This window comes from Pterocles gutturalis, unplaced genomic scaffold (genome assembly GCF_000699245.1).
Source record: "Pterocles gutturalis isolate BGI_N339 unplaced genomic scaffold, ASM69924v1 scaffold3183, whole genome shotgun sequence".
Classification (NCBI taxonomy): domain Eukaryota; kingdom Metazoa; phylum Chordata; class Aves; order Pterocliformes; family Pteroclidae; genus Pterocles; species Pterocles gutturalis.
In genome coordinates, this window is record NW_010125383.1 from 114,544 (window position 1) to 126,174 (window position 11,631).

Here is an 11,631-nt window from a genome sequence, read left to right on the forward strand (position 1 = left end):
GCAATTAGAGGAACTCTTAAAGTCCTTTGGCTTCAAGAAAGCTATTAAAGCCAAACTGTTAAAACTATTAGATTTTACAGGAGCAGGATCTTTGTAACCATAGACAAGTGGGATTATGCTGTTTTGTGTGGAATTTTAAGCTACTTGTTAGGAGTTATTAAACAGCCTAATATAACCAGTAATCCTTTCTGATAACATTTTTTTTTTATCATAGAATCATAGAATAGTTTGGTTTGGAAGGGACCTTAAAGATCATCTAGTTCCAACCCTAATGTTTTCATATTTTTGAACTTTTAAAAAACTAAAGCCATATTTGAAAAGACTTGTATCCAAAATTTTACTCATTTGTTATTATTGTTTTATTCATTGTTAATAACTGTGAATATTTAACAAAACTTTTCATTGTTGAAGCATAATTAGGTTTTAATTTGCAACAAATTTCTCAGATCTTTAAAACATACTCCTCTTAGGTGACAGGACGTGACACACTAAAAGAACGAAGTACAAAACCCGTCAAGATTGCAGAAAGCGATATTGATGTAAGTATCAAATGCCACTTGAGAACCTCTTGCATTGTTTGGCTATTTCTGTTGTACTGTTACATGTTCACATTATTCTTATGCTCTTTGAGGTAAAATACTGCTAGTGGAGGCTTTTCGGCTTGGTTTTTAAAATCAAACATTATATATTTATATTATTTCATTTTCAGGTCAAGCTAAGTGTTTTCTGTGAGCAGGACAGAATTCTGCAGGACTTGGAGGATAAAATAAGAGCCCTTAAGGAAAATAAAGTAAGTAAATTTAAAAGAGTTTTATAAATACCCTCATCTAGTTATAAAATATGGAATTGCAAACAAAAAATCAAATTACTGGATGCTGCTTACATTTTTGTAGTTTTCTTTAGATATGTGTATAAACTTACATAAGGAAAAGAATTGTTTTTTATGTTAAGTCCCCACTTTTAGAAAACATGTTTTTGAAAATGTTTTAAAACCACATACATGTAATTTTCTGGCATTTATTATAAATTAGGGTACACACACTTTTCTGTGTAGTTTTGCTTTATGTCTTAGTATGTATATGGTGGGAGGCAGTGTCGTGTCACTTGCAGTGGTGCGTAGGAAAGACTGGGGAGGTGGAAAACAATTCTTATTTTCCCACAGATAGATCCGTAAAATTCCATGTAAATGTTGCAAGCTTACCACCATCTTCTTCTTTGTTAGGATCAGCTGGAGTCTGTTTTGGAGGTTTTACACAGGCAGATGGAACAGTACAAAGACCAACCACAGCATGCAGAAAAAATTTCTTACCAGCAGAGACTCTTGCAAGAAGATCTCATACATATTCGGGCTGAAATATCCAAAGTTTCAACGGTATATGGTTTTGGTTGTTTCTAGAAAACAAAAATTAAAACACCAGTTAGAGTAAAACTGTATAGTTCATGGGATAGGTGAGTTGAGTCCTGTTCTGAATTGATTTGGCTAAGGTACAGAGTACTATACCAGGACAAAAATATTTAAACCATGTCTCCAGCTTTCCTTTTCAATGCCCCCTTCCCTCCTCCTTGGCCTCCTCCCCTAAAAAAGCTCAAAAGCTTTTTTTTATACCTTTTCATTTATGTATGGGGCTTATATTGCAAATCTTTCAGATAGGCCTTTGAAAGTATAAATGTGATTCCATGGTATCTTTCCAGGGGAGATAAAGGGGGAAGTCTGTTGATATTTCGGTCAAAATCTACTGTTGATATTATGACTTAATAAAATTGAAATGCAATATAAAGTTGCATTTTTATTAATAAAAACATTTCTAAGAATTTACCATGAAAGAGTATATTCAACCTGTGTGCTGTGTACTCATTATATTATTCTTGCCTTTTAATGAATATGGGACCAGCTCTTCATAAGATTGTTTCTGGAATTGCATGAACACCTTTCCTGTAGTAAGATCTAACCATTAAAATGCCAGTATTATTTACATATGTATATACAGTGTCTTGTGCCTGTAGAAGATGTATGAGAAAAAGCCTACTCAATCATTCCTTAATAAAAATGCTCCAGACACTTGATTTTTCTCAGTTCTGGATCAGAAGGCAGACTGTGGTGCCATGGATGCTGGAAATAATCTAAGTAAGGATGATTGGATAGCCTTATTTTCCAGGTTTATTCACTTCTAACTACACTACAGCACAGTCTGTAGAACTTCTAAAGAATGACCTGCTTTGTGTTTCAAAACATGAGTTCTGGTTTAGGTGACTGAATTTTAATTATAAACTTGTTTTAAACAGAGGAGCAAGGGAAAGGGAAATGGAACTGGAATAGACACGATACCTTTGTAGCACGTTGGTCATAGTTCAGATTCTATTAAATACCAGTTTTATGCTTAAGAATTGGTTTTGTGTGAGGAAGATGGGCAGAATTTTTTAATTAGGGATTCTTGACTTGATCTTGCAAGCTATAAAGCACTTTGAAGTTTATCATCAACTCTAAGCAAAAATGTAGAGTACAAAATTGATTTGTTGCTTAATTTTATAATAGAACACCACCATCTTAACACTTTTGTACTCAATTAGGGAATGGATAGAGTGGTTGCAAAGTTTATCGTAACATTTACTCTGTTAATAGGAAATGGAAAATGCCTGGAATGAATATCTGAAATTAGAAAAGGATGTGAGCCAGCTGAAAAAAGCCTTACAGGAACAGATGAATAGTTCATTGGTATCTCAGGTGAGTCCATTTCCAGATGCTGGTTTACTTATCAGAGGATTTTGTCTGAATTTGAAAGCTACTGTCTCATAAGAGCCATTGTCCGCAGTTTTTGTTCTCCACTCAGCTGTCATGTAGCTTAGTGTGCAAAGTTCAGACACTGTAACAATGTGGCTGTGCAGTAACTAGCTATCTTGCAGCATGTGTTATGGTTTCTCATAAGTTGTCTATGCAAATTTGTCATTGTTTTATGATGGTTTTATTACATGCTGACATCTTGACATTGATAACGTATTTAATTTATAAGACTATGCAGGACGACTTAGTCTTCCATTTATTTGATCTGACATTGTTGGCTTCTTTATCCGTTTTTAAGAACATCACTCACTAGCTTGTTATTGTCATTACTTGTTCTTTGTCATGTTCTTCTATTTATGGAAGATTTATCTCTGCAGATTGTTTTGTGAAGTGGAATAAGTGTTTAACAGCCATCAGTAATTGAAAGGCATCTCAGTTTTAAATCAATTATTCAGTTTTGACTCTTACAGAGAAGCTTTGTTTGAAGCTAAGTTATTCTGTTTGCTGAACTGGATGTGGCATACCAGATTATTTCTACATACCTGCTTACAACTGGTGATTTTACTCTTAGAGCAAGGAATACAGTCCAGGTTATTTTTCCTGTGTTTAAGCAGAATAGTTTTATTTAAAAGACAAAACACAAGGAACAAAGCTAATGTAGACAATTTGCTCAAAGCTTAGCCTACTTTCCAAATATCCTGGACCAAAAATAGCTCACTAGTTAAATTTTTAAATGTGTTTGTTTGCAATAAATATCTGATCAGATATGGAAATGTATTTATTCTTACTATTAATGGATAAATGTTTTTCATTAAAGCAAGAGTTGTAAAACTTTTTTAGATTGCATCAATCTTCAAAGTCCATTTTCATTTAATTTTGGGGGGTAGGAGAGTGATTCAGTTTCTAGAGGGAGAATATTATGTCATTGTGCTCAGCTGTAGAATACATTCCTCCGAAAAATCCCAGGCGTATTTTAGAATAAAATCGTCCCTATGTGAAGTCATTTTGTTTAACGAAGGGAAATTACAGATTTAAATAAAATGTACTTTGTTAAAGTACTTTAACAGTTTCAAGCTGTGCATTGAGCGTGCTTAAAATACTGAATGTGTGGCATGTGATTTAGCAATGCATAGAGAAGGGAATGCGGTTTGCACAGAAAAAATTGTTAACTCAGTTTTATTATCTTCTCATATCACATACATCCATAATTATAAAAAATATGCACACATACATACATGTTATGTGTTTTGTATATGCTTACATATATGTATGCATAGATACATTTGGCTAAGATTTAAAAAAATATTTCTGAATACCTATTTTGGAGATATTAAGGGGAGCTCATTTTTTCAGAAAGTACTGAATGTTCTTAAATCTACATTCCTTCAAAGAAGTCTTACTTGAAGTACCCATAATAGCTAGAGTCTTTTTGATCGCTGCCCAAGGGTACGTAGGCTCAAGATTGTTTATCTAGTGTTTTCCAATAGCACTAAGTTAATACACACTGTATTTTAAAAAATAGTCTTAATGGACTATTATTAAAAATTCAGTAAATTTGCTGACTCAAGTAGCTCTAGGAAACAGCTAAAGTTTCTATATACCATTAATTAAGAGGTTTAAAACCAAATGTTTCAAGCAGCTCGGTCAGAGTAAATCTTGCTTTTAAGGGTGTTGCTTCATTGTCTTTTGCTTAAGGGCTGGGGGGATCTGGGGATGCTGAAACTGAGACGTAGTGTTTTGTGAGTGATAATTTTTAGATGGTAAATGTTTCTCCTCTTGTTTCATAAATCATTCTAAGTTGTGTTTCTGTGTGAAGGAAGTTTGAGAAACTGATTTATCTCTCCAAGTTACCTTTTTATGCTTGCCCATAAACTATATTTATCTCCTTTTGTGAACAACGATCTTGGCTTTCATAAGTTAAAAATAAATTTATCTGTTTATCTTTTAGATCTAGTCCATTCTTGATCTAAAATATTCTCTTCATGTCAATATTTAAGTAATGAGAGGAAATAATATTAAAGGTGTCCTGGCTTTTGTACATCACTGATCAAACATTTTCTGAGTGGTTTCAGAAACAGGATTCTTTGTACATGGGGGTTTTTTTAACCAGTTCTGAGGCTTGGATATTGTAAATCCATCATTTGGTTCCTTGTAGTATGATTAATCTCAAAAAAATGAAATTAAATGTGCAAATTTATAGTTTGTATCCTGACAATCTTTCAAGCTATGTCCCATCTATCGAGTGAGTTCTCTACAGACAAATAACATTCTCCATCATTTAAATGTTTGTGTTCCTGGCACCCTGTTTGCTGATCTATAACCTGACTGAACATATTTTCTGATCTGAGACAGAAAGTAAGTGGAAAGCAATTTATAGGCCTTCCTTAGCTCTATGAGGTGTAAGAGCTTTTACTGAAGTTTTTCTCTTCCAGGCTTATAGGATTAATTAGCAGTTATTTTGCAGCTCATGGTGAGTGATGGATTTCTAGAGTTCTTGAGCAGTTCGTAAGCAATTCTTAACTACAGTGTTTCACCGCTTTCTGCTTTCTTTAGTAAAACCAAGAGGAAAACAGTATTATTAAGTTTATTCTTAATGCCAGTTTTTCAAGGCAGGATTTCCAGGCTTTGATTAAGTAGATGATAATAGCCGTTAGTTGTGATGATTGCAATGGACATCTGACTGAAGTGGTGGCTTCAGCAGCCAAGGCCTCTGGCTGCGAGATGCAATCAAAGCTGAGTCCAGACTGTAGACAAAGCTTCCCTTTCTTTCCTCCTGGAAAGCCTCGGTAAAGCAAACAGGCTGCAAGATGAGACCGAATCCTGAAACAGCAGCAATGTAGTGTCTGAACCTATAATACATCACGTCCAGTAGGCCTAACAACCCAAGCAGAAGCAGACATTAAATTTGTCAGCTTCTGAGTTAGTTTTGGTTTTATATTTCATCTATTAAAAGCCATTAGGAAGTTCACAGCAGTATTCCGGGAGACGATACTAATTTTTTGCTCTTTTAATATTGGGCATGAAAAGGTTCTGTAAGCTCATTTTATGTAGAACAGTAAACTAGGGTTTTGTAGCCTGAATAATACTGTAGAGAAAAATGTAGAGATGTCTCTTTCCCCCAGTCTTCCAAAACTCAGAAAATGCTCTAATAAATTTTATGGGTGAGATATGTTGGCTTGTGTTGGTGGGGTTTTTTTTAATTTTAAGATAATTGTTTAACTCATTTCTAGGCTCCTAAGTGTTCATGTAAGTTCTGAAACATCAGTTTGGTTTTGGTATCAAAAGAGTTATAAGCCCACGATAAATTAAAAATGAGATGCAAGTTATTTTTCTTGTTTTCTTTTACCACAAACATCAGGAGAAGACACAAATTCAAAAAGACTTGTGGAGAATTGAAGATGTTACAGCTGGCTTGAGTGCAAATAAAACGAACTACAAAACCATAGTCGACTCTATCAAGAATCCAGGTAAGGAGAATATGATTAAAACATAACTGAACCTTTGGGTCTGTGCAAAGAGTCCAGCAGTTTGCTCTACTGCAGCAAATCCGTTAATTCTGCTATTGGTTGGATCAGAAAACACTGCTGATTGAGCATATTAACTTGTTTTTCCTTTGGTTGAGGTGGCAAAAAAAGTTTTGTTGTTTTTTTTCACATACTGATGGCACTGAAATGTGCCAAGCCATAGAAAAGGGAGCAGTAATAATAATGGGCTAAGTGCTTCAAGTTGCAGAAGGAGTTTCTGTCACATGCCAGGCTCATAGCAGCGTAGTATCTCTTCCGTGTTCTGTCCAGGAGCTCCTCTCTGTGTTCTTCTCTGCTGCCTTTTTTTTTTTTTTTTTTTTTTTCCTCCTCCCTCCTTGGATGCTGCCCAACTGCCCTTGCTGCAGTTGCCTTCCCCTCCCTCTCCAGGCAGGTGTTTGGTGGGCAGAGCAACACGTCAGCTATGGCAAAGAGGAAGGGAAAGTGTGTGTGGTCTGCATTTCAGTTGCTTTATTATGTTCCAAAGAAAAGACTCAACACATTGGGATAGCAAAAGACTGTTAATGCCTCCTGTAAATTCACTTTATATTTAAAGTAGCTTTGCTTACCTTTTACATACAGAGATAAAATAGCTCTGAGGTGGTGAGATCTTACTTTGTTTAAGGTTTGGCTATGAGTGCTTAGCCTTGTCTAGAGCTATAGGCGTCTTAAGGAATCTGTGGCACAGGGCCAGATACAGCCTGTGGACAGATTTCGTATGACTCTTGGGCTTTTCCTTCCTTACCTCCCACTGTCCTCTCCAAGGGATGTTGCTGGATGATATGAAAGTGTGTGTTTTTATTTTTGGCCTGAAAGGCTTGTTTGATCCTCATCAAGAAAATGTGTTCCACCCCAGCTGTAATGTAACAGTCAAACATGTTTATGTCCAGAAAAACCCCCATTTGTGTTCTAAGCAACGTGCAGAGTATTAGGGCTGTTTTATGAAGTCTAAGGCTGTTCATTGCTCTTCTTATGAACATTATTGGCAAGAAACAACACCTAACATGTTTGTGTATTTCTTCCCTAGAGAGAAAAACAGTGCCTTCATTTTCTCAGTCTTCAGTGCCTTCCTTACCAGCTTCCCTCGCAACTGCGGAGAGCAAACTTTCAGCCCCGAAAAGCCCTCCAGCCAGTCCAGTTAAATCCTCTCTGGAGGTTAGGCTCTATCCACAGCCTTATTTCCAGGCCAGAACGCAGCACCAAGCACAGCAGCTGAAAAAAATCGAGCCGCCTCTTCAGTCACCAGTTAAGCTAACGCCAAAGGTTGTAAGTACTGCTCTTGTGAGATTCATTCACCAGTGTTTCTGTATGCTTCTGGCAGAAACAGTGAAAGTTTCATGGTTACAAGGTGCACACAGTGTGGAGGCACAACAGGGAGACACTTCAGGTGTTTGTATTGAAACTGGGCAACAGCACTTAGAGGAGAATGTGCGTGTGTAACCTAGAGCTTTACGTACAGGAGTCATATACTGGTTTAGAACATACCACTGCAGAGCCTGCCTTGGTAATGCTTTGTGGCTGAGCAGTTGTTTGCTTTCTTGGGTCTGTGGGTTTTAAAGCCTCAAGCTCCTGATGTGGAGAGAGGAGAGCGTGCTAAAGCAGTCACAAATAACTCCTATAAAGTAATGAACTTTCAGTCAGTTTGTGCCAGCCTGTTTTCAGACTGTTTGCCAAATACCTGTGCTTTCCTGTTCCCAGGAAGATGAAGCACCACCCAGACCTCCTCTCCCTCAGTTGTACAGTCCCGATGATCAGCCACCAGCTGTTCCGCCTCTCCCCAGAGAAGCCACTGTCATCAGACACACATCAGTGCGGGGACTGAAACGTCAGTCGGATGAAAGAAAGAGAGACAGAGAACTCGGACAGTATGTTAATGGAGATTATAGGGTGAGAACTCATAGGGCTATACACCTGCACTTTAGAGATATGTGAACCTGCAATAAAAGATGCTGTCTGTAGAGCTTGTAATAAGGAGAGAGAAAGGCAGAGAGAGCGTAGGGGCAGGGAGAGATCTATGCTGTATAATAAGGGCAGGGAGAGATTTAGTAATCCAGAAACAAATTTAGGATTTGTTTTAAGATTATTAAGACTTGCTGTCTGTGACTTCGTTGGAGCTGATGAGTATTTTTCCATATAGGTGGAACTGCGTTCGTACATGAGTGAACCAGAACTAGCAACAATAGCTGGTGACCTCAGCCAGCCTTCTGGTGGTTTTATAAACTCTGACAGTGGATACCAGACGTTACCTATCCGTGGTAAGCCAGGAATATATGTAGTTGATTTTTAACAGTACTGTCTGTGTAGGAGCTTTTCTCTCCTAAGATTTTCTGGAGATGGTCTTTATCATCAGATCATTATTTTAAAATTAGCTATACAATGCTGTGAAAGTCTAGAGATTGTGTGCATTTTAATGGTGCAAATAAATTTCATATATAATGCTTAAAAACTTTATTAAAAACTTAATATTTTTGCAAATAATATAAAATGCTTTAAAAAACCATAGGAAAACATGAAATTAGCTGTTAGAATGTCTCCTATATTCAGAGTAATTTTTCCACATAAATTCTATGTGATCTTTCACAAACTCGAGGGTTTTTTTAAACTCTTATATTGCCATTGAAATTAAAGCAATAAAGAATAAGAATATAATGCCCCCCGACACTACATGTGACTTGTCACTCCATCCCCACTGTGCTACAGTCCTGAAACTGGTTGATAAATGAGGATGGAGAAGATATTTGGGGAGACCAATTCATTTCTTAGCCATTCTCCTCGTCTTTCTTTCTTTTCTAACTGTTAATGTTAAAGCTTGATTTCCTTCATAGATGTGATTATTTGTACAGCTTATCTACTCTTATACAGCTAGAGTTCACTCCATACCTCATTTAATGTAAGCTTCTAAATTATTGTAGATCTTCCTGAATTTTGATCAGTAGTGACCTGAAACACATTACTTGTGGCTGAAGTGAAATTTCATGCCTCTCATGATCTTCTGAACTGCAAAATGTGAAACATGAGCTAAAATAATAGCCAGAATATCATAGAAAAAGCATGATAATTACAAAATATCTGGCACTTGTCTTCATTTTGTCTGTTAGTTGGTTTTAAAGTATTCTCTTTTTTCCTTATAAAGGTTTATCTGGATCAACTTCCAGATTGCACCAATCATCTACCATTTCATCATATGCAACACTTCGAAGGGATAGGTCCAAGGTACGTTTTAGGTGAACGCCTGAAGGCAAATGGCTGAACTGTTCGAAATAGTTAAGCGTAGAATATATTTTGCATAGTGGGAAGTGGGATTGTAGTAGCATGAGAGAGGACCCAACACCTGTGATCTAATAAAATCTCCGATTTTTCACTTTCTTAAATGAATCAGGCAGCAGACAGACAACTTACTGCGTTTGAAATAGATGTATAAAAAACAAGGTTTAGAACCAAAAATCAGCAGTGCTAGTAGAAAATATAGAGTTGAAATATGCAAAATAATGCAAAAATAATAGAACACGGTCATGTTAATTTAGTATTAAGGTAGGAGAAAGAGTTAATTTGTTGTATACTTCTTATAAAGTATTGATTACAACATGTGTTTTGTGTACCTTGTGGCTTCTACAGGAGAGACCAAAGAGTGCCTTGGAACGTTTATACTCTGGAGACCACCAAAGAGGCAAGATGAGTGCAGAGGAACAACTAGAAAGAATGAAGCGACATCAGAAGGCATTAGTTCGGGAACGCAAGAGAACTCTTAGCCAAGGAGAGAGGCAGTCTGTTTCATCTCGGTCTTTCATCAGGCCCATTTCTGCAGACATAGGCTCAGTATGTTAGATATGCCTTAAAAGGACTAAACTAAAAATATCTTTGGAATTTTTTTTTCATAGCAAGCACTTTCACTTGAGTGTGTGTGATGCTTCTAGCCTAATTAAATTAGTGTTATACAGTATAAAATGAGTTCAGAGAGTGTGAATAACAGATGGTCTTTTTTTTATCAGTAGTTACAGTATATGTAGCAGGTTCAGCATTGGTCGGAGGTTAGTGTGCCGAGTGGAGATGTGAGTATATTGGAGTGATTTCAGAGACATGATTGTTTTTTATTGGAATTGTATTTAGAAAGTGTAAGAAGCTTGTACAGTTTTAAAACTGCTTCATAATGGAATGGGCCTTTTAGAATATTCTTATTCACTATGGGTATTTTTCTTTTTAATTCATAAATTAAGCTGCAAGATGGTTGTGGTAATATCAGACCAAGGTGGTGTGTGTTTGTTTTTTTTAAAGAGAAGATAAATGGATAATCAGGTTTAAAATCTAATCATGATGATTAGAAATTTATGTAAGAGCTTATGTGTTTTAATTGATAGAAATTGATAAAAATTCAAGCTTAAAATGTAGAATATTCTAATAAGGCTCAAATTTAAGCTGCTGAAGAAAAGGGTTTTTGTTGCATTCCGAGATTAAATGCTGTACAGACGATAAGTTTGTAATGATACATTTTGGATACTAACCAAAGCAATTCTAATTGGTAAAGTTACCCAGTCGCTCACGTGGTGCTAAACCAAGATTGTACTGTAATTGCACTTATGCTGCGGTCTTTTAATTTATTTTTCATTTGGTCCACTAGAGCTTTAGAATTATCACCTTGTTTTACCTAATTCATTGCACAAGATCTCTTGCTTTTAGATTTGTCACTCATCATACCTAATGCCTCTTTTTTTTTGTTTGCTTTTTTTTAATTTGCAGAATTTTGTAGTTATTTTAAAATTTCTAACTGGACTACTCAATTTTTACCAGGCTTAATTGCATTTAGTACATGTGTGTCAACTGCTAGCTTTAAAAAAACCCCTATAATATTCAGTCTTTTGTTCCCACTGTTCAGTAGCACTAATTTACAACCAGTTATTTGCATTTACTTTCCCAGTAAATACGAGTGCACTGCTTGGAGACATTCATCTATTTTGTCTTCTGTTTTGCAATCACAAATTTAATAAAGACAGTGCATAACATTTGGGAACTGTAGATCTATAGTATCACTGTTATTTTCATATCTGCATTAGAAGAACTAAATCTGAGCTTCTTATGTTTCCTGACTCACATAACACACAAGTCAAATTTAAACATTTTCATAGCACGCCTTATTAACATTTGTGGCAAACACTTTATCTATGAATTTGGGTGCCATCTTGGTCTTTTTCTTGCTGTAAAGAATTAAAATAGAGTCTTTCAGCCCTAGCAATGTTTTGTAAGGTCATCTCCTGTACCTATGGGGCTTCGATACGCAGAAAGCATGTTTGATAGCACAATTACTTACAGCATTACAATTCTTTAGCAGCCAAAATG

The 11,631-nt window shown here is 36.1% G+C and overlaps 1 protein-coding gene across 1 annotated transcript in view; it reads left to right on the top strand.

Annotated features, from left to right (window-relative positions):
* The window catches only part of PLEKHA7 (pleckstrin homology domain containing, family A member 7), an 83,692-nt gene extending 73,083 nt beyond the window's left edge, over positions 1–10,609 (top strand). Inside the window, exons 12-21 of the mRNA XM_010078534.1 lie at positions 471–539; positions 710–790; positions 1,223–1,372; positions 2,621–2,722; positions 6,138–6,246; positions 7,328–7,566; positions 7,999–8,187; positions 8,438–8,555; positions 9,434–9,513; positions 9,916–10,609. Coding sequence (XP_010076836.1) covers positions 471–539; positions 710–790; positions 1,223–1,372; positions 2,621–2,722; positions 6,138–6,246; positions 7,328–7,566; positions 7,999–8,187; positions 8,438–8,555; positions 9,434–9,513; positions 9,916–10,125 — 1,347 coding nt within the window. The 3' untranslated portion in view covers positions 10,126–10,609. The remainder of the gene's footprint in view (positions 1–470; positions 540–709; positions 791–1,222; positions 1,373–2,620; positions 2,723–6,137; positions 6,247–7,327; positions 7,567–7,998; positions 8,188–8,437; positions 8,556–9,433; positions 9,514–9,915) is intronic.
* Positions 10,610–11,631: the final 1,022 nt, after the last annotated feature.